The sequence below is a fragment of the Myotis davidii genome, unplaced genomic scaffold, assembly GCF_000327345.1.
Source record: "Myotis davidii unplaced genomic scaffold, ASM32734v1 scaffold586, whole genome shotgun sequence".
NCBI lineage: Eukaryota > Metazoa > Chordata > Mammalia > Chiroptera > Vespertilionidae > Myotis > Myotis davidii.
Window position 1 is genome coordinate 714,682 of NW_006296809.1, and position 26,322 is coordinate 741,003.

General features: G+C 56.5%; 2 protein-coding genes across 5 annotated transcripts in view; both read right to left on the reverse strand.

Moving 5' to 3' along the window:
* Positions 1–1,497, reverse strand: part of NADK (NAD kinase) — a 20,324-nt gene extending 18,827 nt beyond the window's left edge. The window contains exon 1 of one of the 2 annotated variants that reach the window (XM_006772535.2): positions 1,394–1,497. In XM_006772535.2, coding sequence (XP_006772598.1) covers positions 1,394–1,476 — 83 coding nt within the window. In that variant the 5' untranslated portion in view covers positions 1,477–1,497. The remainder of the gene's footprint in view (positions 1–1,393) is intronic. The other variant, XM_015569696.1, reaches the window with a different exon arrangement.
* Positions 1,498–4,415: 2,918 nt separating this feature from the next.
* The window catches only part of GNB1 (guanine nucleotide binding protein (G protein), beta polypeptide 1), a 25,574-nt gene continuing 3,667 nt past the window's right edge, over positions 4,416–26,322 (reverse strand). Inside the window, exons 1-11 of one of the 3 annotated variants that reach the window (XM_015569699.1) lie at positions 25,818–25,909; positions 22,763–22,863; positions 19,752–19,790; positions 18,287–18,393; positions 14,044–14,107; positions 12,785–12,947; positions 10,312–10,378; positions 9,281–9,482; positions 8,265–8,481; positions 7,571–7,686; positions 4,416–6,003 (exon numbers count right to left, since the gene is read on the reverse strand). In XM_015569699.1, coding sequence (XP_015425185.1) covers positions 7,580–7,686; positions 8,265–8,481; positions 9,281–9,482; positions 10,312–10,378; positions 12,785–12,947; positions 14,044–14,107; positions 18,287–18,393; positions 19,752–19,790; positions 22,763–22,819 — 1,023 coding nt within the window. In that variant the 5' untranslated portion in view covers positions 22,820–22,863; positions 25,818–25,909 and the 3' untranslated portion in view covers positions 4,416–6,003; positions 7,571–7,579. Of the gene's footprint in view, positions 6,004–7,570; positions 7,687–8,264; positions 8,482–9,280; positions 9,483–10,311; positions 10,379–12,784; positions 12,948–14,043; positions 14,108–18,286; positions 18,394–19,751; positions 19,791–22,762; positions 22,864–25,817; positions 25,910–26,322 lie in introns of those variants that run through there. The other 2 variants (XM_006772537.2, XM_006772536.2) reach the window with 2 other exon arrangements.

Sequence of the window (26,322 nt, forward strand, 5' to 3'; positions counted from 1 at the left end):
CCGCCCGCAAGCCCCGGGCCCCGTGTTCGCAGCGGGGGTGCGGTCCTTGGACACCAGCCCCGCAGATGGACGGGCGCTGACTCTCCGCAGAATGACATCGGAGAGTGAAAAGCCAGGACAATTCCTTGGCAAGTAGAATGGGGAAACTGAGGCAGAGAGCTGGACAAACTGTGCAATTTCCCGCCAGGTGCAGGTCAGCTCTCTAGAGATGACATCCAGGCCTCAGTTGTATTTCAGCTCTAGGCCAAGGAAAGCAGCAAAACCAGGTGGGCACAGGACCCGCTGCAATGACTGATGGCCCTGCCCAGCCTGGCGCCAACCAGCCAGCAGGGATGTGACCCTGACAGGTGCACCCGGAAGCTGATGCGCATCCTGCTGAGACCCTCCCCGAGACCTTCCCAAGACTCCCGCCTGCAAGAGAGAAATAAAAACCCGCACGCACGCACGCACTCTGCCCCTGGGGAGCATACCCGTGCCTTCCCCTCTTCTTCCCCCCAGGCACGCACCTTCGAAACCTTAAGGGTCCCCAGGAAACAGGCACCCAGGGAGCAATGGGCAGTGGCAGCTCTCCCTGGATGAACCCCCCTGAACTGTCCCCGAGGCCCTCGGTTCTCCGACTTCCCAGTGAGCTAGGCAGCCCAGCCTACGCCTCCTGTTGCTTCTTCCAACTCCGTCCTTGTTTCACTGTCCCCAACTTTAATAAACACTCACGATCCCCTCGACTCCTGTTGTGAAATCTTTTTTGCACAAAGTCAAGAACCACACGCCACCAGCCAGTTCTAGGCAGACCCGCTCAGAGCCTGGCTCCCTCCCCTGTCTGGTAACCGAGGATGAGCCCTGGTCCCCACTCACACTGAGGGCTGCCCGCCCACCCCTGCCCCCCACTCCTGACTCCTATCCCACCTCACTCCCCTCCCCAAACCCAGGCAGGCTGACTACAGGCCCCCATGCGTGGTGACACCACCGACGAGGATTCCATGATGACTTATGCTTAGAAAGAACATGTTTTGGGAACCAAAACTCAGTGTAAGGACCTACGACAGAGCCACGCCCCGCGGCTGCCAGCACAGGAGAGGGAACCAGGCCACAGTGCCCATCGTGTAGCCTCTGGCGGAGCTGCTGCCCCCCGTGGGCTCTCCCGTGGCTTCCTGAACTGAAAGTCACACCCAGTGCATTCAGGAATCCTGTGCCGACGGTGTGCCAGGGACACGTCAGGAACACGCTGCTGCAGGGTCCCTGCCGGAGGTGAACAGCAATGTGCACGGGGCACTCTGTGACCTGCCTGGCTCCCCGTGTGCCAGCCATCATTCCTCCTCTACACTGAGGACTCCCCGACGCGGAGCACCCTGACCCCCTGCAGCCACCTGGACCCAGGTTTCCCCAGCCCCCCTACCAGCCGCCGTCGGTCTGCTCTGGCTGGGCCTCCTGGCCCCGTGTCCCTCGACCTGGAACACCACTGCTCGCAGAAAAGAACATGTTTCACTGCTGTCCTCGGGCCACTGGGCAGTGGGGTCACCGGGGTGAGTGGAAAGGGGACAAGAATGGGGAAAGTGTGAGGGTATTTCTCAAGTTGTGTAACTTCCCCAGCAAGTTGTTTTGAGAACTTTGCTTCCCCAAAGTGGCCACCAGCCACACCCACAGGAGATCCCCTTGGTGTTGCATTTTGGGATATTCACTGGTGAAAGAATAACACCAGTGTTTGACCTAGCACTGGCCTGCAGAGAACCTTCTAGAGCAGGACCGTCTGCAGAGAAGGCGACCACAGCGTGAGTCCAGGCGGTGTCACTCACCAAGTGACAAGGCAGGCGCCCTTCCTGTGTCCCTTCTCTAAAAGGAATTTGTGCAGGTGCATGTCTGTAACCATGGCAAACCCCCATCCCCACCCCACCCCCCACACCGGCAGGAACAGGAATCCTTCCTCATTTCGGAGAAAACAGCTGCATCTCCCTTGGGTGCCTGACCTGGCAATCACGCAATCACAGGGCCCCGCTGGGAGGGGTGCCTGGGGGTGTCCGGAAGGGGCTTAGAGAGGCTCTGTCAGGCTGGGGTGGGGGGAGGGCCAGCAGCAGCACGCAGGTGGGGTTGTTGTGGGACGGAGCCCAGTTTGGCTGGGTGTTGGAGGCAGGGTGAGCCCCCGAGGGGCTCAGGGGTCCAGAAAAGCAGTCTGCCTACTTTCCCTGTTGCCAGAGCTGCAGACGACCTTAACAAAGTTCGGTATTTGTTTCTTGGTATTCTTTTTTTAAAAAAAATGGCTCCATACTGTTTAAATTTCACACCCCCAAAACCTGGACCCACACTTTAAAAATATATATATATTTTTATTGATTTCACAGAGGAAGAAACATCAGTGATGAGAATCACTGACCGGCTGCCTCCTGCAGGCCCCCTACTGGGGATCGAGCCCGCACCCCGGGCATGTGCCCTGCCCAGGAATGGAACCGTGGCCTCCAGGTTCATAGGTCAAGGCTCAATCCCTGAGCCCCGCTGGCAGGCCTGGACCCACACTTTCAAGGGACAGCGGGGGGAGGATGGGGGGGCAGGGGGTGAGAGAGGCAGGAGCTTGCACCAGGGAGGTGTGGAGCAGGGTGATGGAGCTGCTCACAGAGGAAGAAACATCAGTGATGAGAATCACTGACCGGCTGCCTCCTGCAGGCCCCCTACTGGGGATCGAGCCCGCACCCCGGGCATGTGCCCTGCCCAGGAATGGAACCGTGGCCTCCAGGTTCATAGGTCAAGGCTCAATCCCTGAGCCCCGCTGGCAGGCCTGGACCCACACTTTCAAGGGACAGCGGGGGGAGGATGGGGGGGCAGGGGGTGAGAGAGGCAGGAGCTTGCACCAGGGAGGTGTGGAGCAGGGTGATGGAGCTGCTGCCCAAAGCTGGGCTCATGGAGGGGGCACCCTGGATTTTGGGTGGTCAAGGGGACTCCCTGGCTCTAGAGGACAGGAAGGGGATGCACCAGGCTCACATATGCAGGGAGCCAAAGGGGTGCTCCTCCTTGGGGTCCTGCTCCCAGCTCTGGGACGTTGGCCTCAGCTGTACCTGGCTGGGGTGAATGCCGGGGTGACCAGAGGCTGCCCAGCACCCAAAGTGGAGTGGAAGTGGCCAGGAGCCTGGGAGCTAGGGAGGGTGGGAGGCTCCCTGTGGAGGGGTCTCTGGCTCCCGGGAGGTCCTCATTTATCCCTCTGGCCTCCAGCCAGCAGACCTAGGACCGGTCCGGCCCTCCTGCCTGGCCGTGCCTCACCCTCCAGAGGCCAGTCTAGGATAGGCCACTAGTCGCCTGTGAAGGCTGGTTCCAGGGCGGGGGAGAGGCCAGCACCTCTCCCCGGAGACCAGCCAAGAGCCAGGCTCACCGCTCAGGCAGGAAGGAGACTTCCCCCGAGGCAGGGCCCTCCCCAGGTGCTGGGGAAGGGATGCCCTGCCCAGAGTGAGGAAGAGCAGCAGGGCAGAGAGCACAGCAGGCACGGCACCCCTTTGCCCCCCAACTCTGGGAGGCAGCCTGGGGTGGGAGTGGGAGCCCCCGAGGCCTAGCCCGCCTGTCCTGACTCCTCAGACTCCTCGCACCCGGGACTCAGCTCTTTCAAGGCCTCTAGGATGCAGGTGCTTTTGTTGTGGGCAGTTTTCAACAGGGATCCGGGGATCCGAAGGCGAGGTCACCCAGTGAGGACCTGAGGGGCAGGGTTTGGCCTGGGCTCTGGGAAGGACTGAGCAGGACACAGGGAGGGGGCTTGGCGATGGTGGGGGGACTGGAGACCTCCAGGTGGGGAGCTGAGCAGGGTGGGGGGGCGCTTGGGGAGGAGGGGCTGCCTGTCCCCAGGGCCATGGGACTGGTAGAGGGCGGAGTGGGCTGGGGACACGAAGCCATTGGCTCCCTGGTGAGCGCCAGGCCCTGCTCGGGCGCTGGGGATGGAGGAAAACCCGCGCTGGCGGAGTGAATGCCGCTGCCACGAGCAGACAGGCGCCGGGCGCCCAGCACCAATGCGGTGGTTGTGGGGGCCGCTGGAGCCCAGCCCTGAGTGGTCAGGGAGCGCTTGGCTGAGGCCGGGGAGCTGGGCTCCCAGGGAAATTTGCACAGAACAGACCGACCCTGGGAGTGGCCGAGAGTGCCCCGTGATGGGGGAGGAGGGTGCGCGGGTGCCACCTGCACCCGGGCAAATCCAGGGCCTCCGGCTGGTGCCTCCTCAGAGGGGGTCTCCACTCAGGAGCAAGTGCCGCCCTGTGAGCTTCAGAATGGTGGTGGGCCCGTCCCTGTGCCCCGGCAGGAGGCCCGTCCTGACCCACAGGCTCGGGATGGACGTCTGGGTGGGGACAGGTGGCCAGGGCTGGGTGCCTGCGCTCGGGGGCTACCTGGGGACCCACCCCTGCTTTCTGGGGTTCTCGCAGCGGGAAAACACGGGAGCAGCCGCCACACCGAGGTCCCTCACGTCAAACTGCTTTATTTCAGCTTAAATAACAGGACAGTTGAATGCAGGGCCGACCTCGCGTCCAGCTTCCTTGCAGCACACGGACTGAAAATTAAATACAAAAGGGAGAGCAGGTGCAGGCGGCCTACAGGGTGTCGCTTGGAGGGCTCCGCCCCGCGCCCCGCAGACCCAGGCCCACGTGTCCACGTGTCCACGTGTGCAGGGGCGCAGACAGCCAGCGGGAGCGCCCGGGCGGGCCCAGCACCCCGCCCCCCAGCACAGCGGGCGCTGCTGGGACACCTGCGGGACGGCTGGGGGCACCGGGAAGTCTGTGTTAGAAAACGACCTGCCTCAGGTGCAGAGGCTGGTTCCGCAGGACACGGCCGTGAGGAGTTACAGAGCCGGCCGGTCTCCGCTCCCTGCCCACCCCACCCCCCAAATCCAACAGCATCATTTGGAACAGGACTTGGTGTTTGTTTTTAAGAAATAAAGGAAACAGTGCCTTATCCTGCTACTCAAGCGTGTCGCGCTGCTTACGGTGCTGCTTCCGGTGCGTGCAGAGTGGCAGCGATCGTGGCTGGAGCCGGAAATGGTTACAACTTGAAAGAGGTTATTCGTAAAGAAAAAGAACACCTAGGCCTGAGCGCTAACGCACACATGAGCATTCCTACAGCATGCGAGTCTAAGAGTTAGCCCCCAGTGCGGCCAACGATCCAATTGTTTAAAATTTAACTTAGAAAGTTTGAGATCATTATTTTCAAAACATTGATTTTTACATTGTTTCATACACAAATAATTGACTGACTATCCAAGCACAGGACGGGCACCTCTCTCGAACACAGAGGTTGTGACAGGGGGCGGGGCAGGGGTAGTGTTAGGCTATTATTATAAACTCCCCACGTCACAAGGAAACCCCAGGGGAGGCTGGGACTGAAGGGAGAGGCAGAGGACGCGGGGAGAAAGGTGCCTGATTGGACTCTGCTGGTCACCACGCTCGGGTCTGCTCTTTCTGTGCCATGTCTGTGCAACAACCATGTGACACTAGACAAAAAAATTTTAAAAACAGGGACTAAATTTACATCATTAACAACTTCAGAGAGGCCGCGCTAGACCCTCTCTCTCTGTTTAACTACTAAACACAAAGATATTGTAAAAAGGAAACATGAATGTTTTCAAATCCTGTTACAAACACCACCTGGAATTTGGAGCCGATGACAAGATCCAGTCCTCGACTTGCTCTGCTCGAGCGTCAGACGGGGTCCCGGACCTGAGCCCAAGCCCACGCGTGGCCAGGTGTGTCTGCCTCACGCTACACTGAGCTCCTTGGTGGCGAACATTCTGACTCTAGTATTTCCTTCTAACTTCATTCAAGACAAAAAGCAAACAAAGACAATGGTCCCGGGAGGATGCACGACGCGTCGAGTTCACAGCAGGGCTTCTCTCGTGGGATTGTGCTCTTGGTTCCAGCAGGAAGTGAAGGGAAGATCGTGCCCTTTTGCAGTTCGAGGGAGGGCGTCCGCGTTAGTCGGGAGGATTGGAAATGCGATCGCTGCAACGCTTCGGGGTGGAATGGTCTTCCAGTCACGGGCGTCCGCCTGCTGCTGGAAGCAGAGTTTAGAGACGTGAGCAAGAGCCCCGAGAGCGTTCTGCTCAGTGAGTGAGTCAGAGAAAGACAAGCACCACATGGTTTCACTTATATGTGGAATCTAATGAACAAAATGAACTGACAAACAAAACCAAACCAGCGTTTTCTGCCACCCTGGACCCTGCGGAGGCTGCTGGGAACAGGACTCTTATAAGGACAAGTATGTCCACAAAGCTGTGTCCAAGGCCATTTTTGACGGCTATAAGCGGGGTCTCCAGAACCAGAGGGAGCCCACAGCTCTCCTTTTTTTAAAATATATTTTTATTGATTTCAGAGAGGAAGGGAGAGAGAGAGAGAAGCATCAACAATGAGAGAGAATCATTGATCGGTTGCCTCTTCCACGCCCCACACTGGGGATTGAGCTCGCAACCTGGGCCCTAATCGGGAATCGAACTGTGACCTCTTGGTTCATAGGTTGATGCTCAACCACTGAGCCACAGTGGCCAGGCTCTTCTTAGAAGCGAAGGTGTTTGTGCTCGAGATGAAACGGAACTCTCTCTGGGCTGTGCGGACAAAGCAGAGAACAGCACAGTGACTCCTGGTGGGCAGACCGAGCACAACCGGAGCCACCTGGGAAAGGGAACTGCTCTGCCAACAGTGGGCAGTTCTTGCCGAGTGCCCAGCAGCCTTTCCGCTGAGGCCGCTGGACACAGAATCTGTGCGATGCTGTGCCCATCAAGGATTTAAACTTATTGAAAAGTAAACAAACAAAATGGAAAAAGGAAAAACAGAACCAGACTCATAGAGACAGAGAACAGACTGCAGCCATCAGAGGGGAGCAGGCTGGGGGGCTGGTGAGAAAGGTGAAGGGATTAAGTGAAGGGAAATAACCTCGAAGACACAGACAAGAGTGTGGTGATCACCAGAGGGAAAGGGGTGGGGAGGGAGAGGGTGGGGAGAGAGAGGGTGGGGAGGGGACAGGGGTGATGGAAGGAGACTTGGCCTTGGGTGGTGAACACAGTGCAGTATCAGGTGATGCGTCATCGAGTTGTGCACCTGACACCTACACAATTTTAGTAACTACTGTCACCATAATAAATACATTTTAAAAAATGTAAAAAGAGCCCCGGCCAGTTTGGCTCAGTAGATATAGAGTGTCAGCCTGTGGACTGAAGAGTCCTGGGTTCGATTCTGGTCAGGGGCACATACCCCAGTTGCAGGCTCGATCCCCAGTCCTGGTTGGGGCCCCATGTGGGAGGAAACCAATCAATGTGTGTGTCTGTCTGTCTGTCTGTCTGTCTCTCTCTCTTCCCACATCCCTTCCACTCTCTAAAAAAAGAAGAAAAAAATTAATGGAAAAGTATCCTCAGCTGAGGATTAACACCAACAACAAAAAGACATAAAAAAAAAAAGTAAAGAGAGACAGGGCCTCTCAGCAGAGGCCCATTGTCAGGTGGCTGGTGGTGCCGTCTGGGTGTGAGGCCGAGGGCACCGCACTCAGCTGAGGTCAAGGCTCACCTCACCGCACCGTCAATCTCCACCATGAACCCAGAAACCACAAACCACCATCTCCCAAGTGTTACCTGCCGGTGTTAGTTCCAGATCTTGAGGAAGCTGTCCCAGGACCCTGTGGCCACAGCCATCCCATCGTCAGTCACCCCCAGGCAGCTGACGCGGTTGTCATGCCCGGCCAGGACACCTGGGAGCAAGCGAGAGCAGTCACTCGAGGCCGGTGTCCCAGCAGCAGCCACTGCGCAGGGAGCTTGAGGGTTCGACTGGGGCAGGAAGGAGGCCCTCCAGAAGCGGAAGTCAAGGTGAGGCCCCACCGTGCCAGGGCTCCGTGCCCTCTTCCGCCCTCCCGCGCCAGGGACCAACAGCCAGCAACTCTAAATGCCATCCGCTGCCCGAGGCCACGTGCAGTCAGGGAGCTCCCATCGTCCGCACACCTGTGTGTGTGGATCCACCTGGCAACCACGCATCAGCCTCTGAAGTGTGAACTTCAGACTCTTCACGGGCACCCCCTTTCCTGCCCACTGGGGATACCTGGGCACCACACACGTGGGTGGGAAAAGCGTCTGGTGTGTGCAGGGGTGCCAGGCCTGTATGGTCAGCTCCTGGCTGCCGGCGGCCTGGCAGGTGTACTCAGGCAGGCCCAGCACAGACAGCCTGCCTGACGGACAGAAACCTGAACACCTGGGCTTATCCGAGGAGTCATGTCCATCCTGAAAGATAGTCCGAGTGTCCAGGACACACAGACAGGCCCCAGCCGTCACCTACCTGCCCGGTCGGCTTTGAGTGCGTCCCAGACGTTGCAGTTGAAGTCGTCGTACCCTGCGAGGAGGAGGCGCCCGCTCTTGGAGAAGGAGACGGAGGTGATCCCGCAGATGATGTTGTCATGGGAGTAAGTCATGAGCTCCTGATCCGCACGGAGGTCAAACAGCCTGCAGGTGGCGTCATCCGAACCAGTGGCAAATGCATTGCCATTTGGAAAGAACTGGAAAGAGAAAGCAAATCAAGAGTGTGCAAAGGCACAAAAAATAAACATTGGAGCCGAAACCGGTGTGGCTCAGTGGATAGAGCGTCGACCTGCGGACTGAAAGGTCCCGGGTTCGGTTCCGGTCAGGGGCATGTACCTGGGTTGTGGGCACTTCCCTAGAGGGGGTGTGCAGGAGGCAGCTGATTGATGTTTCTCTCTCATCGATGTTTCTAACTCTCTATCTCTCTCTCTTCCTCTCTGTAAAAAAAATCAATAAAATATATTTTAAAAATAAATAAACATTGGAAATACCACTGCCCAAGAGCAGGACGACGGCTGCGCGCTGACAGCACCTGGGGCCCACATCACAGGGACCCAGGGAGCACACGGGGCCACAGGGGCCACAGGACCCCCAGGGCAGGCACCACCGAAGCCTGCTTCTCTGCAGCCACCAGCAGTCAGGCGAGCCCCGTGGAGGAAGGCGGGGAAGGCCAGGCCCTCAGGCGCGGGGATGCGGAGAAGGGAAGCCCCGCCCGCAGAGGCTGCACGCGGGGGAGTTGCTGCAACCTGTGCGCCCCCCGCCCCCTTAAGCCCAGGGCTGGAGGCCAGCCGAGCACAGAATGAGCTGGCCCCCGCGGACAGACCGCACCGCTTTCAGATGTTCTACAGGGAGTTCTTAGTAAATTAGGTTGTATTTGCAGAGAAAATAGAGAACGTCTAACCCTGAAAACATCGAAAACTGAATGGGAATTCTGTGTGTGCAGTAACCAATCTAATGCGGCGCTGGCCAAGGACCTGCCGCGGGGCAGCCACTCACACAGATGGCGTTGATGTCGGACTCGTGGCCGGTGAACGTTTGCCGGCACATCCCTTCTCGCACGTCCCAGAGTTTGGCTGAAGCATCACACGCACCGGACACAAACAGTCTGGTGTCGGGAGCGAGGGAAAGGCTCATGACGTCCCCGGTGTGTCCAGTGAAGGTGGTCGTCTGCTGGCCCGTCTCGATGTCCCACAGGGCACTGCAGCAGGAGACACACACGGAGCCCCCACATTCGCCGACGGCCAGTGACCAGTGTCCTTCCAACCCCAGGACACAGGAAACCCGTGCGCATTGACTTAAGACAAATCAGACGGGGTCTCACAGGCCTCTTGTAAAACAACCTGAGCATGTACATGACGTGGTTTGGAGCCACGAGTGAAAACACTCCAGGGTTTATTTAAGGGGCTTCTGTCTGTACAAAGACGAGAACTCGGAACATTCAGAAACACGGTGCACGCCACTGGGAGCTGGGCCCTGCAGTGTGGGGAGGGGCCCATCGCCCACTGCTCCCAGGGCTGCCGGTGGGAAGGAAAGCAGGGCTTCCCACACACACGGAGGCACAACGTCTATATCAAAGCTTCACAATCCACAAGGCACAGTGAACTCAATCCCCTTGCACTGCCTCTTGCCCTGAAGTCTCATGGCCATTTCACAGGATGGACAACACCCCCATTCATGGCAAGAACCTATTTCCACGCTGGCCAGTGTGGATCAGCAGTTAGAGCATCGGCCCACACACAGAAGGGTCATGGGTTCAATTCCCAGCCAAGGGCACATACCTGAGTTGGAGGTTCATTCCCCAGCCCCCATCAGGCACTTGCAGGAGGCAACCAATTAATGTGAGACACATCGATGCCCGCCCCCCTTTCTTGGCCCCCTCCCTCCCTCCATTCCACTCCCTCTACAAACCAATGAAAAAAGTATCCTCAGGTGAGTATTAACAAAACAAAACAAAAAAGGGCCTCTGTTCTCCTACCCAGAGCCGGGGTGGCCGAGCCCTGTGAGGGCAGGCGGGGTCAGGCACTCACCAGGTGGTGTCTCCAGAGCTGGTCACGATCTGATTGTCATCCAGGAAGCGGCAGCAGGACAGGTAACCTGGAAACAGACCCAGACAGTGACCCAAATCTGCCAGCGCCACTCTCTAGGGCAGTGATGGCGAACCTTCTGAGCTCGGCGTGTCAGCGTTTTGAAAAACCCTAACTTAACTCTGGTGCCGTGTCACATATAGAAATTTTTTGATCTTTGCAACCATAGTCAAACAAAGACTTATATTTTTTATATTTATTTTATATATTTAAATGCCATTTAACAAAGAAAAATCAACCAAAAAAGTGAGTTTGCGTGTCATAGGTTCGCCATCACTGCTCTAGGGTCTTGTAAACAGAAACCCGTGGGCAGAACGGGAAGACCCTGCCTATCGGCCCCTCCGCCCGTGTGCAGCACTGCTGGGCAGGGCCCGGGCAGGGCTAGGGCGGCCAGGACCCCAGGACCAAGGAGGCCGTGGCACTGTGCCCACAGGGCACTGGAGCTGCCACACATGGGGCACGTGCTCTCCCCCCCTCTTGTGACAGGAGGGAGAATGGATCCCGCCTGCTCCTCACTCGCTTGCTCATCCACTCAGTGCACAGGAGACCCCCGTGCCTGGAGTGCCCCCCTGCCCCCCATCCCGGGACACATCCATGAACAGAAGGTCACTTCTTGCCCCCCTGGAGCCCTCTTATTGTGGGGAGAGAGGACGGACAGAGCATGGGGGAGGCGCACAGGCGTCAGGGCAGAGCAGAGAGCGGGTCTGTTTGCTACGATGCAGCTGTAGCAGACAAGTCGGGGTGGAAATGGTTGTGTGGCCTGAGCTGCAAGCTGAGCCGCGGAACAGAGCCTGGGACACGTGACACCTGCTGAGACAACCACATTTTACAAAACAGGTTTTAGCCCAGCCTGCGTGGCTCAGTGGTTGAGTGTTGACTTATGAACCAAGAAGTCACGGTTCGATTCCCAGTCAGGGCACATGCCTGGGGTATGGGCTCGATCCTCGGTGGGGGGGCGGGCAGGAGGCAGCTGATCGATGATGTTTCTCTCCCATCATTGATGTCTCCATCTCTCTCCCTTTCTGAAATCAATTAAAACCTATATATAGATTTTAAAATACATTCTTATTGTGACGGTGTGTCATGGGCCTATTACACATGCAGGTGTGACCCCGACAGAGGCGTCACCAAGAGCAGGAAATGGGCCTGTATGGCTCCAGGGTTTTGCATTTCACATGAACTGGTACAATAGGAACCCCTAGGAGACCATGAAAAATGATAAATGTGCTTTGAATCCCTAGACAAACCACTAAAAGTAATGGAAAGAGGCCACCAAAACCGCCCACAGATAAAAACGCAGCCACCGCAGAGAAGGGCAGGCCAGGAGGCAGGTAAGTGATGGAGCCGCATCCCCGGCACGAATGTCATGGGAAACAGGACTCCACAGCATGGGAAAGGCTGAGCCTGTGAGAACGACAGGGGGCGCTACTGACCAGCACGGTCAAGTGGGAAGGCAATGGGTGGGAGCCTCCTGTAAGCCGCCAGCATCGTGACAAGAGGGCCAGTCCCGCAGGGAGAGTCAGACTCGAGAGAGAGCGCACGCTCTGCTGACAGGGCTCCGGTGGATGAGCAAGAACCGCCCGAGCCAACAGGGAGAAGCAGGCACAGCCCTCGCCGAGGTTCTCACGCCCTCGGGCCTGGGCAGTGCCTCTGCTCTGACACACGGAGCAGCCTGACGCCGGCGGGCTGTGGCCTCGCAGAGCGCCTCGGTGCCCTTTACCGAGAGGACACTGTGTTCTCCACCATCACGCGTTTGAAGGACGCAGGACAGGCTCGCGACCGGCTGGAAGTGATGTGACGGGCCACCTGGCTGAAGTCAGAGCAGAACTAGCTGCTCCGTGAGTCACCACCTTCTCCCGTGTTGTGCCCGAGGCAGGTGAGCCTTGTGGGAAGTCGTTACAGGACTGAGAAGCAGCCACCAAAGTAAAACCCTAGGACGAGCCCTTCTCCAGGAACAGTCCCCTCTGTCGCAGCCAGACACAGGCAAACGGACAGAGACCTGCTCGGCTCCCGCACCCCCCGGCCACCTCCCAGCCTGTGGCCTCGCACCGAGGGCCCTGGTGTGGGGCCGCGAGGAGCCCACTGACGCCCACGGATCAGTGCACGCACACACGCATATGCACACTACACACACAGGTACGTTCACACTGCAAACCCTGGTGGAAGGTGCTCAGGACGGAAGACGGTGCAGCAGGAGATGCAGACTGAGCGGCAGTGGCCTCAGCAAGCACCAGAGAACCCTGGAAGCAGACGCCCCAGGGCCTAAGACCCAAAGTCTTCTTCCCGGTAACGGCCTAGCGAGGCCTCCTGCTCTTTCAGAGTATTCCTGCCATGACCGCGACCACCCTCACGAGGTAGTTACTGAGCAGAGGTGAGAAGGCTGACCCGCTGTGAGGTCACTGGAGAGAGCGCGTACCTGTGTGTCCGGCCAGTTCACGACTCACACGCACATTCCCTTCGCGAGTTTTCAGATTGTAAATGGAGCAAATGTTATCCAGGCCTCCGCAGGCCACGTAGTTCCCAGAAGGCGCGTACGCACAGGTCATGACCCACGAGGACCGCAGCGGGATGGCGTGGACTTACATGACAGAACAGACGCAAACACACTCATGTTTTAACACAGTAGCTACTGAAATTACTTTGAACATAATTTGCAGGTGTGGCCCGTCAGATACAGCAGTAACGTAATTAGGAACCGGTGCTCCAGAACTCAATCTATAGTTTTAATAAAGTCGCAACTGATGACGAGATAGACCCTCAGTAACAAGACAGCCTCCTAATGGAAATCACGTGTCGAAAGGAAAGACTGTTCCTTTACTATTGTATTTTAAGGCTTACTGGCTAGCAATCATTCACTTAAGTCTCATTCACTTAAATCTTTAAAAAAAAAGCCACTGGCCGGTCAAAATGGCTACCAGTTCACGTATAAAACAAGGGTTTTCCCCAAGTCCTAGAACCGGCCGCGAGCTGCGCCAGGCTCTGTGCTCACACGCAGCCAGCGCCCCTGAAACACAGCTGAGTGGGACCAGTGACAGCACTGCTTCGCTCCAGGTGACACCCCCTTGGATCACTCTTTAGACAAATTTAATTTATACTTCGATACAATGCCCCTCAGGTGATGTCTCATAAAAACGAATTACTAGCCCTGACCGGTTTGGCTCAGTGGATAGAGCGTCGGCCTGCGGACTGCAGGGGGCCAGGTTCGATTCCGGTCAAGGGCATGTACCTGGGTTTCGGGCACATCCCCACTAGGGGGTGTGCAGGAGGCAGCTTGTCGATGTTTCTCTCTCATCGATGTTTCTAACTCTCTATCCCTCTCCCTTCCTCTCTGTAAAAAATCAACAAAATATATTTAAAAAACAAACGAATAACCAAATGAAAAGCTAGACTTCTGCATTTTTAAATAAAACATGAGATTTCCCGCACTGAGTTAAAACTGGAATCCCGCCTCCCGGGCGCATTAGGAGCCGCCCTCCCGCCTGCTGGGAGCAGAGCTGAGCTGGGCAGTGGGGACGAGCAGCGTGTGGGAGCCTAAAGGTCTTAAAGAATAATGCAGAATACAAAGATTCACTGTGTAAGTTGCTGAGTATTTCCTATCCATTCTGGCTCTGGAATACACATGTATCTCATTGTACAGTTCAGTCCGGCAGCCTGGGGAGGGCGCGCAGTCCCTACCTTGTTGGTGGTGTAGCTGTCCCAGATGATGAGCTTGCCGTCCTGCGAGGCACTGACGAGAAGCCTGCAGGGAAGACACACACAAGCACGTCAGGGCCACAGCCACCGCCACACGCGGCCGTGACGGCTCTCGTGTGCGTCAGAGCGGCTGTGCTGGAGACAGGCCACACTTACTCGCCACCCGAAGGAAAAGTCCCAATTATCAGACCAACGCTGAAAGCGTGACGAGCACGTTCCCACGGACAGCAGCTGGGACAGCGCCGGCTTCTCAGGGGCCTAGCCCCCGCCACGTGCTGGGTCAGCCGGGACAGTGGCCACTCAGCACTGCTTCTGTCTGAGTCTGTTCACAGAGTCTCACGAACACAGGTGGTAGGAAACATGGAGTGTGCAACTTCCTGTCTGTTCTTGTGCACGCCAGGCCTTGACATAGGGAACCAGCTCTGAGACCCAGATTCCTGAGCCGCTCCCACACGGAGCCGACCCTGGGGTCCAGGCCAGGGGGCACTGAGGCGGCCTCACACCCGCCCCCCGCCGTGCACAGTGCAGACGGACTCCCGCGGCCCTGAGCCTGGTCCCGGCTCAACTACCAACCGCCACGAGCCTTTTCCCCTTGTCTTGCTCGGGGCACATGCGATCGGCGGGGGCCTGTGTGTTGCGGGTGCTCCGTCTGCCTCTGCAGAATGAGGACAGGACAGGACAGCACCAAGGGCAGCGTGACAAAGGGGCGAAGGGGGCGAAGGGGCGAGGGGGCGAGGGGGGTGAAGGGGCGAGGGGACTAATGGAGAGGAAGCAGGGCCCACAGCTACTCAGAAGGCAGCTCAGGAGCCGCCCTTTTCCCGGGACGGTGACGGCTCCACGCACAGCCCTACCCGGACAGTCAGTGTGATAAGTCATGATAGAAAGAATTTCAATTTTAAAGGTTTTATCCAAACACACAGGCTTTAACCGTTTCAGTCACGTGCACGTTTGGCTTCCTGAACCAATCATAACCTGGAAATCTGAAAATCCGGACGCTTTTCACGGAAACACACGTTCTGAGGCAACAGGTACAAGAAGTCACCAAGGGACAAAGCCAGTCTAGCTCCGTGCTGCAGCCTCATCTCAGAGCGGAACCAAGTGCCCCATCTTCCAGAAGCACTTGCTTCAATCAAATCCCTGCATCTGGGGGCCACGCACACCTCGGGCACGAGGGGACTTCTGGGTTAACAGTGGCCGCTCTGCGCCGGCCGCCTGTCCTGCAGGCTCAGCCGTGGACGGGCCCTGAGGGGCCAGCGTGGAGCCCTCACCCTCCTGGAGGGTCACCTTCAGGAAAGTCTCCGCTCAGGGAGCTTAGTATCTGCTGACTCGCCGGATCGGAGGAACGCTAATGCCTGCTGATCCTCCCGAAGGTGAGAGGAGACACCCCGTAATCCCGGGGGAGCCGCTGCAGACCGGGGTGTCCACTCGCCTCCCGGGGCAGCCTGGCACTGAGCAGCCACCAGACACCGGGAGGCACCGCCCACGCCAACGCAGAGGGAGGAGGAGCCCGGAAGGAAGGGCCGGCCTCTGACCGAGGCGAAGGGGCCACAGCCCAGGCCTCAGCCCTTCCCACTCAGAGGACGGAGGCTCCTGGGCCTCGCCGGGTGGGTGGGCTGCGCTCTCAGTTCTAACAAGACTTCAGCAGCTTTTAGAAAGCGGAGGAAAGTGTAACATTCAGGTGACTGAGAGAGACTCTGAAATGTTATCAAAGAGAACTTAAGCATGAACGTATTTACTAATAACGCCAACAAGCACGGTACTAATGTAGACGTGATGCCCACCGACGCCCCGAGCCTCAGTGCCACAGCGTGAGTGTCTGAGCGCCACAGCATGACAGACTGACTCGTGTTCATAACTGCAGCCGAGTCAGGAACACACCCTGCGCAATAACCTGTCTGTAAAGGCAGAAAACACGGAGCTGATGTAAGCAAACGTACATCCAAATTAAAAAAACTATTTTGGATTTTCTCTGAAACGCTCTGCACAGCAGAGGTCCTTCTAGCATCACCTTTTGTTCTTTGGTTTATGAATATAAACTAGGGCCCCACATACGTAAGGTATTAAGAGCTGTAACTGTCCAGTTTAAAAAGCAGCTACACCCAGCCGGCGGGGCTCAGAGGTTGAGCATCTACCTATGAACCAGGAGGTCAGGGTTCGATTCTTGGTCAGGGCACAGGCCGGGGTTGCGGGCTCCATTCCCAGGGGGGGGCGTGGAGAAGGCAGCTGATCACTGAGTCTCTCTCATCATGGATGTTTCTCTCTTTTTCTCTCCCTTCCTCTCTGACATCAATAAAAACATATAAAAAAAATAAAATAAAAAGCAGCCAGGCCCTGCCAGAAAGAGGACAAGAGCAATCCAACACCCGTACCCCTTCGGGTCCCCCTTCTTTAGGGGCGACCACAACCCTGAGCTCGATGTGCTTTGTCCCAGCCCTGCTGCTCTTCCGCAGACCCGACCCCCAGCTTTCACAGCACAACTCCAGTCGGAACCCCCAGGCCGGGCGTAAGGCCTCAGACGTGGTGGTCGGAGCCTCGATGATCTGGCCCTACCTGTCTCCCTGCTTCACCCGAGCCCCTGCCTCCTGCCCACTGCTCTGGCCACAGCACCCTTCCCTCCAGGAAGGAAGAGCTGCCTGCAGCCTGGTGTAGCTCCCAGCCCCCCGCAGGCACAGTGATGCCCCCTGAGAGCCTCCGGACGGCCCAGGTGGGGGCCGGCTGCAGGAGACACTGTGGAGGGGTCTGAGGTGGCTCACGGGGCAAGTGGCCTGGCTACAAATGCCCGTTCGGGCAGGACAGGACAGAGGCTCCCACAGATGAGGGAGCCCAGAGACCATGTACTGTTTGGTCACCGGCTACTTGAATTCTAAGGTGGGTTGACTAGTGAGGGCATTTTCCTTTTTATTCTTTCTGATTAGCAGTATCACTGAAAGGGCCTCAATTACCATTCATTTGCATTTGAAACTGTATGGGATACTGCACAGAACAAAGTAAAGATAGAAGATTTTGTTCTGAAGCCATTTACACTCTAAAGCAGACAATTTCACGAACAAAGAGAAAACCAAACTGAGAATTCCTAACAAACGTTACAAAAAAAAGCCACTCAAAGACAGGCATCTGAAGATTTCTGTTGGGCACCTGAAAGCATGTGTCAGCCATCAAGTCACCAGCAGGTCCTGTCGTTGTGCCTGGGAAAGGCAGCCTCTAAGGCAGTGGTTCTCAACCTTGGCGGCACATTAGAATCACCTGGGAATCTTTTTTTGAAATATATTTTAATTGATTTTTTACAGAGAGGAAGAGAGAGGGCTAGAGCTAGAAATATCGATGAGAGAGAAACATCAATCAGCTGCCTCCTACACACCTCTTACTGGGGATGTGCCCAAAACCAAGGTACATGCCCTTGATCGGAATCGAACGTGGGACCTTTCAGTCGCAGGTCGACGCTCTGTCCACTGAGCCACACCGGTCAGGGCTGGGAATCTTTTTAAAATCCTGATTTTAAAAAAGATTCCCAGGTGATTCTAATGTGCAGCCAAGGTTGAGAACCACGGCTCTAAGAGAAGAGGCTCAACAGACCAGTCGGCGAGGCTGCAGGTGCGGGCGATGGAGGGAACGGGGAGGGGAGGACCGGGAGGCGATGGAGAAGAGCAGCCGCCAGGGGCCAAGGGGTCTGAGTTAAGGGCAGAATTTAAAGGAGAAACAATGAGTGCCGATGGGAGCTCCCTGGCTGGTGGGGCCGATGGGCCGGGAGAGAGAGGGGGCAGCAGCTGGGACTGCATCCTTGCTGTGGGATGTGGGCTCAGGGAGAAACCAGCAGCAAACCCAGACAAAGCACTTGGCACCCACTGTTCTAAGGCTCAGCACGCTCTACCCTGTGCTGGGCACTGACCCTGAGCGTGCCAGCTGAGAAACCATGAGGAACAGGCTGGAAGGATGAGCCATGGCACAGAGAGGTTAGGCGACTTCCCCAAGGTCACACAGGCACTGGGCCTGGATCAGGCAGAACCGAAGAGGAGGGGAAGGGAAGGTCACAGCTGACAGGGACTGACTAGGGCGGGGCAGAAAAGGGCCTGGGCAGGTGGATGTGTGACCTGGGAGCGTGCACCTGGGAACCTACCCCTGGCTGCTCAGACACCTGATGTAATTCCCTCGCTTTTTCTTTACAAATCACGGCCAACGCCCACCAGACCAGTCCATGCCTCAGGGCTGACCCTGCTCACGCCCTCACCTGGAGTCTGTGCCCCAGTGCATGGCGTAGATTTTGGCCAAGTGCCCTCGCAGCGTTCTCCTGGTGCGCATCTGGATCCTTCCCACGGGGTCGATGTTGTTTGTGATCTGAAATTCAGCAAACGTCCTGCAGGTTACCACTCTGTGAGGGCTCCTCTCCGCCACCCCCACCGGCCCCCCATCCCCCTTCACCCCAGCAGCTCCACTGGGATAGCTCCTGTTTGCAGGGCACTGCTTTCCTTTCATGAGGATGAGGCCCACATTTCTCCACCTCAAACCCCACAGCGGGCACCATGCACAGGGCTGGCCACACGGACATCTCCCTTTTCTCTCTCCTCATCTCACCAACTGTGCACTCAGGCCAGGTCCTCCCACCTCCCAAGCTCCCAAGGCCCAGCGCTCAGGCTGTGCACTGACCCAGACCAGAGCGACCACCCACTCGGGATTCTGCTGCTGTGGACAGAACTGCACGTGCAAACCTGCGGTTCCCTCCGACAGGAAAGCCCCGACGCTAATGACTTGGGTGGGCAAACGGAACAAGCGTATCACATTAATGGGCCTAAAGACTGTACAGAATTCAGATTCAGGTAATTCGATGTAGTACAATTTCTCCTTAACTTATTGTTTAACACCAATTAAAGTGCATCCCCTAAAGCATTAAAACACTATAAAGTATTGATCATTCTCAGGAGAAATAGGACTTTTCTTCCAAATATTTTATTCTTTGGGAAAAAATATTAATTTTTCTAATGAGGTGAAATTCACCACTTTAAGTATACCATCCAGTGGTCCTTAGCACGCTGACAACGTGTGTGACACCACCTCTCCCTAGTTCCAGAACATTCCACTTCCCACGTCCACTCAGCACTCACACGTGGGCCCCCTCCTGCCCTGGCAACCACTAATCTTCAGTCCCCATGGACCGGCCTACTCAGAATGTTCCGTCGGTGGAGCCCTGCAGCGGCCGGCCTGTCAGCCCCCGCACCCCATCCTGGGCTCCTCCGGATGCACGGGCATCCACGCTGCGCCCCGTCCTGCGCTGGGTCCTGCTCTGCTGTGCGCTTGCCACACTGTCTGCCCACCCTCCGGGCACGGACACGGGTGCTGCCACCTCCCGCGCCAGGAGATGCGCTGCGAGAGCCTGGGCGTGCGCTGGTCTCGCACCAGCGTTCAGCTCCTGTGCCTGGAGAGGAGCTGCTGCGTCACAATTGAGGTTAAACTCTGAGGACCCGCCTAAGGGAACGTTAAGGTGAACATTTCACAGCTCCCACCTCTACAATAGTAAGTACCTATTTAGGGCTTAAAAGGGATTTATTTTTCATCCTAAAACACCACTTCCTAGCTGAGCACGAACACCTGTGAGGGAAATGCCCCCAGCACTGGGTCCCACCCTCGCCGCACAGGACTCGGAGCAGAGCTCGGCCCTGAGGTCCTGGAGGGAGGCGACTGCGTGCCCTGGTTCTTACCTGAGAGAGAGTTGCATCTGCACAAGCTTTCCTGGCGTCCTAGGGAGAGCAGCAGGGAGGAAGTTAGTCCAGGTCCAGGATCATCCACTCCCGGCCCTCGCACCGCGGTTCAGAGAGCCTCAGCCAGGGCCAGGTGGGGCTGTCAGGCAAACCCGTCTGTGCCCAGACCACACTCACCATGGGGCACGGGAACCCAGTGCCTCCCAGGCCCAGATCATCACATTGGTCAGCACATTTGTGACCCCAGTGATGCAGGCAACCCTGGGGGTCCAAGGGGAGGCTGGTGGCACTGGAGAACCCCAGAACCAGAGCCACCCGTCCTCCTGCCAAGTCCCTGCAGCACCTCATGGCCCCGCACACACTCCTATCTCTGCCTTTTAACGAACCGCCCGGGAGCTGTGGGCCCGGAGGACTGTCTGAAAGCACTGAATGTCCAGCCCACACCCTGCTCTTGGGCTGTGCCCATGGGGAACGGTCACCAGTGCTGAGGCTACGGGACCGCCAAGGGCCCGATGCGGCTTCCGGCTGTGCTGGGACCTGCGTTCCTATCTCGGAAATGACCTGTGAAGCAGGAATCACTACACAGGGACACACTGAGCTCATTAAAATGCTTCATTGTCCCTAAGTGGTCAAAGTTATTAGAAAATAAAATCTTGAAATCTCAAATTAGTGTATAAATTTTACAAACAAAAAACCATACATTAACAAGGAAAATAAGATGATAGCTTTAAAAAGGGTCCAAGCTTGAGTGTAGGAATAATTTCCAAGAAAATTATGACATGTCAGGGGCGGTCGCTGCAGCTCTGACGGTCAGAGACCCTCGTGTCGCTCCCGACTGCCTGGGCTGGTGAAGACACGCAGGGGGTGCAAAGGCCTCGCTCTGTTCGTGATGGGAAATGTCACTGAAGGGGACATGCACCTATTTTGGCCCTTAAACCAGAGGAGAATGTCCAAGCTGCTGACCAGTCAGTCCTTTCTTCTTGGCCTGTGCCAGCACCATGGGCCTGTCCCACAGCGAGGGCTGCTGCCCGCACAGCGGGCAGGCATTCCTAGGAAGCCCACACCTCGCACGTCATCACTGAGCCGGGGACAGTAAGACGTGCATCCCTTTGAGACTGCACGCTTCCTCACAGAACAATCAGAAAGGACGAGACGGTCTCTGGGGCCTCCCACCTGAGAACAAACCGAAGGAAGCACGCAGCCCTCACCTCAGTGCCATCTCCTGCTCCTCTGCCCTGCGTCCTTTGAAAAGCTGTGTTTCTGGGGCGATCGGGGGGAAGGTGTGCTTTTTCTCTCCCACCCGCGGGGTAAGAGGTGCCCCCACCTTTGTTGTCCCTGTGCTGAGCCCAGAGACGTGCACAGCACCAGCTTGGGAGCCGGAGCCCCAGGAGCCATGGCACGTGCGCACGGAGGTGTGCCCATCAGTGCAAGACACACTGAGCGCTCAAGACTTCGCGCAGAGGGTTAGAATGATGGAATATGAGTGTGTGTTTTAGGGATGCTGGTTGAGATAGTTTCTCAAAAATGAATGCCACCGGTTCCTCTTTATACATGTAAATTCCACGCGTGGCCCACACCACAGCCCTGCCCAAGGAGGACGCCTGCGCCCCACAATGCCACGGGGTCTGACCCACGGGAAGAGAGGAGCGCTGACTTCCAGCCTTTGTTCTTCCAAAGACGATGTCTTCCCCCCACGCAGGACACACTTGCTGCATCTGAACAGGTCTGAGCCCACTACTCATGAGCCATTCCCAGCTGCTGGAAAAACAGACTCTGGGTTCTCCTGGAGGCGGACAGGCCGTCCCACGCGTCCGCCCGGAGCGGAGAGGGGCGTCCTTGCTCCTGCGGAGCTGCGGCAGGCTCTGGACGAAGGCCTGACCTCCTGCACAGGACGCCCGTTCCCCTCGGCTGCAGATCTCAGGGACCCCACTGCCTCCTCGCGAGGTCACGTAGACGGCTGAAATCATGTGGCGCCTGTCCCCGTCACCGCCAGGCTTTCTGAGCACGAGGGGCCATTTGGAAGGACACGGTTAGGCGCCCGTTCCAGTGGCCTCAGGAAACTGCTCCGACACCTGGGAGAAGTGACGCTCTGGCGGTGGCTGGAGCCTACAGGTGACCCCGAAGCGTCTGAGATGCCCCCTCATCAGTGGACAAGCATCTAGCTGTGGACGCTGAGGACAAGTGTTTTCTGTCGAGTCCACCTCCTTTCTCTCACTCTTCCCATCACCGGCCTGAGAACTGGAACACTGACTTGCAGTAAATGTTTCTCTAGAAAGCATTCTTTAGAAGCGCTGCCTCACAGAACTGGAGGGGAGCAGCGCGACCCCGAGCCACGCCGTTACCTCGCCTGGGCTGCCGTGCGACCTGCACGCTCCAGGAGCCTGGGCTGCACATGTGGCTTTGCCTCCAGGGAGAGGCATCTGCTCCAACAGAAAAAGTCCACTCCAATGACCTTCCCGAGGGAACACCTCTTTTCAAAACTGAAAACAAGCCAGGCACACCTGACGTACCTTTTATCGTTGTTAATACGCTTATTTTTAAAGAAGTTTCCTGCCCTCAACAGTCACAAGGGAGGGAGGCCAACATCACACTCTACACAGCAGTGATGAGGCCCAGCAATCAGAATTTTATAAAGATTCCCAGGTGATTCTAATGTGCAGCCAAGGTTGAGAGCCACTGCTATACAGTGACCAAAAGAATATTGGAAGAAAAAAATAAAAGAATGGCACAAAGCTAATTCCAAGTTAAGAAAAACATGTGCAAAAAGATGTTTAAAATCCTGTGGAGACATTTTTACATATGAAATAATGATGCACTAGGAAACAAAACCCCAAAATAATGGATGAGGCCAAATTATGGGTGTCATTAGTGCATCCTATGCCACTTAAGACTCAACCTCAGGCCTGAACCCTGGGTCGCCCTGTAACTCATCCCTCTGACACCAGGTCACATCTGGCCAGACAAGCACTAGACTGGTGATAAGCAAACTGGACACGTGCGCGGCTACGTACTCGGATTTGGTTTTTCAGCTGCTCGGCCTCCTGCCGTAGCTGGTCGAGCTCGCTCATCTTCTGACCGTAGTGCTCTGCGATGCCACCTCAAGGAATCGGATCTGAAAGAGAACACAAGCACAGGAAGTTCATCAACAGCCGGGGCCAGCTGGCTTGGTTGGCTGGAGCTCATCTGGGACACCCAAAGGTTTCGGGATCCATCCCAGTCAGGGCGCGTGCGTGAGGCAGCTGATCTTTGTGTCTCTCTCACATTGATGTCTCTCTCTCTCTCTCTCTCTCTCAAAATCAATGAAAACATTATCTTCAGGTGAGGATTTAAAAAATTCTATTTTAAGAAAAGTTAATGAACAATGACTAAGTAATGAAGCAGGCGAGAACAGGAAATTGAAATGTTGAGAGCAATTATAAATCAGAGACTAACATTCACCAGAACTTATAAAATGCCCACCAGGGGCTGGGTAGTAAGGACGGCTTCTGTCACTCACTGGCTTTGTACAGTGATGATGTCTAACAAGAGACGACTCAGCAGACGGTGGAGGGTTAGCAAAGAAGCTGTTCCACACGCAGCCTCTGCCAGCAGGACCTGGGTCTCAGAAGGACCCAAGAAGCTGAGAGACATTAGGGAGGCTCTCCGTGAAGCCAGGGCAGGAGGTGGGGCAGTGGCGCCTGACCGCCCGTCACTGGGAGCCACATCCATGACCGTGACCCCGACTGCCCCATGTTGGCATGCCCGCAGGCCACGCTGAAGGATGGTGGGGTGTGGTGCTGCAGCCTCTGGTTCAGGAACCTGCTCTCCCACCAACATGGCCCTGGGAACCCAGCAGACAGAGGACCAACCCCACAGCCCACAGCTCAGGCCAACCCGGCGCGGCGCCCACAGCCCGGAGCAGAGGCCGGGCAGGCGGGTTGCGCATGGCAGCTCCACGGGGGGGCGACACCGAGGAGGGCGTCCAGGAGGCCTGTCCCGGAGGCCACGCTGCAGGCACGTGCCCGCTGACACTGACGAGCTCCCTCCCCTCTTCGTCCAAGGACAGCAATTGGTGAACGTTAACGTCTGAGATAATAACAGTGCCGAGAGAATAGGAAAGAGCTTTAACACGAAAGGCCGTGATGTCCTCAGGGACGCCTGTGCTCCCCGCCAGCCCGGGCGCCTCCCAGCACTCCCATGCGGGAACAGGCCACGTCCATCCGTCCGTCCGTCTGTGCAGACAGCTCTGCAGAGCCGGCTCTTTCAACCCGACTGCCCCTCCCGTCCTCCCTCCCATCCAACAGCCATGCTCAGTCGGTAAGAAGCCCTTCCTGTCCTTCCGAGGTCAGCCTGGAGGGTAACTGCCAATGGTGCCATGAGGCATTCGGACTAAAGGGGTGGCTTCAGTCCACCAACAACTTCTGACCCCAACTCAGACACGACAGCATGAAGGTAACTTTTAAACTGAGGACTAAACACAACAGCTCCTTAGGATCTAGGTAGAAGGAAGTACTATCTGAGAGGCCGAGTTCTTTAAGGAAAGAACCAACTTCTTAAAAAAAAAGAGAAAGAAAGAAAAAGAAAAGTTTTTACTGATTTCAGAGAGGAAGGCAGAGGGAGAGAGCGATAGAAACATCAATGATGAGAGAATCATGGATCGTCTGCCCCCTGCACGCCCCACACTGGAGACCAAGCCTGGAGCCCAGGCAGCTGCAGGAAATCAAACCATGACCTCCTGGTTCATAGGTTGACGTTCAACCACTGAGCCATGCCGGCCAGGCAAGACCCAACTCCTTTTTTTTCATAAGGACCCACCTTCTAGTGGGCGGGATAACTCCTGAGACCTTACATTTAAACGTCTCCTTTAATTAGACGTTCTCTTGCACGTGTCACAGAAGACGATGTGCATGATGACCCCCGCTGCGCACTGCTCAGGTAGAGAAACGGCAGCCCAAGTGTCTGCACTGAGAAGCTCCGTGTGGCTCCGTCGCCTCGGCCTCAGGAGCAATGCTGCTGACATGTGCTGACCTGAATCTTCGGCCACAAGCAAGAGGACAAGCAGACCTGCCTCTCACATGAACAGCATCGATGACTGCGACTGCCTTCGGACTACAGCCCATCATAATCAGCCCTCACATCTGAGTCTCAGTTAGAGACATTAAAACATTGTAGCCCTGACCGGTGTGGCTCAGTGGATAGAGCGTCGGCCTGCGGACTGAAGGGGCCCGGGTTTGATTCCGGTCAAGGGCATGGACCGTGGTTGCTGGCACATCCCCAGCAGGGAGTGTGCAGGAGGCAGCTGGTCGATGTTTCTCTCTCATCGATGTTTCTAGTTCTCTATCCCTCTCCCTTCCTCTCCGTAAAAAATCAATAAAACATATTTAAAAAAAATTTTTTTTTAATTACACTCTCTCTTCTCCGTGTCAAAGCTGTATTTCCTAAAACCGAATCTGGAAAAGACGTTTTCTGCAGATGGACTTTCACAAATGAAGCACCCTGGCCCCGAGCTAACGGACACTGAACTGGCCCCAGAGGGTGAGCGTGGAGAGGTGGACACCAGCCCATCACAGGGCACCGAGCCGTCGCTGCTGCCCACACCGCATCCCGCAGAGCCTTTCCCGTTCCCACCGCCACTCACCGTCCCCGCTCCTCTGTGAAGACACCGGCATGAGAGAACCAGCACAGGACAGTGTGTGGAGGGGGGGCCTCTCTCTGTCCACCAACAGGACACACCTGTGCTAATGTGAGCAGCCTTTTCCCACAGACACAAGGACATGTTACTGGTGGTTGTTTGTAGAGAAAGACCCAGGAACAGGGGCAGCCTGTGTCTTCACATTCTCTCTTTCACGTCTATTTCTCTTCAAAAAAGTTACCCGCTCCTCGGGCCCAGGAACCCAGAAGACGCACCTGGTCTCCTCCCCTCAGTGGAGGGCTCTGGCCACCCGGAGGCATAGGAACCACAGCTGTTTGAAAAGATGTGAGAGACCACGGCCACCGTCACTGGAGCTGGCGGCTGCAGTCCCCCTCGGTTCCCAGTGCTGGCTGTGCCGCGGACACACACCCGAGGGCGTTCACAGTCTTACTCACGTTTGCCGGTTTGCGTTTCCCTTCGCTGTCCCGAGTCCCCGAAGCCTCTGTCCCGAGGCCTGGCCTCCCCTCCTGGGTCACAGGCACTGTAAGCCCGGCCCGGCTGACTCAGCGCGTGGACCTCTAATCCCCTGGGACAGACCCGCCAGAGGCCCCCTGCCCCTCGCCACCCACTCCTGCCACTGGCCTTGATTCAGACCTTCTGTTGTGGAAGAAATGTGAGTGACTGGAAGCAAGCAGGTGAAGTCTGCCCCTAGGTTACATCTTTATGAGTCAGTATTAGCATACTTTTTTTTCAAATACTAGTAGCCCGGTGCACGAAATTCGTGCACATTAAAGGGGAATTAATAGCCCTAACCGGTTTGGCTCTGTGGATAGAGCGTTGGCCTGCGGACTCAAGGGTCCCGGGTTTGATTCCGGTCAGGGGCATGTACCTGGGTTGCGGGCATATCCCCAGTGGGGGATGTGCAGGAGGCGGCTGATCGATGTCTCTCTCTCATCGATG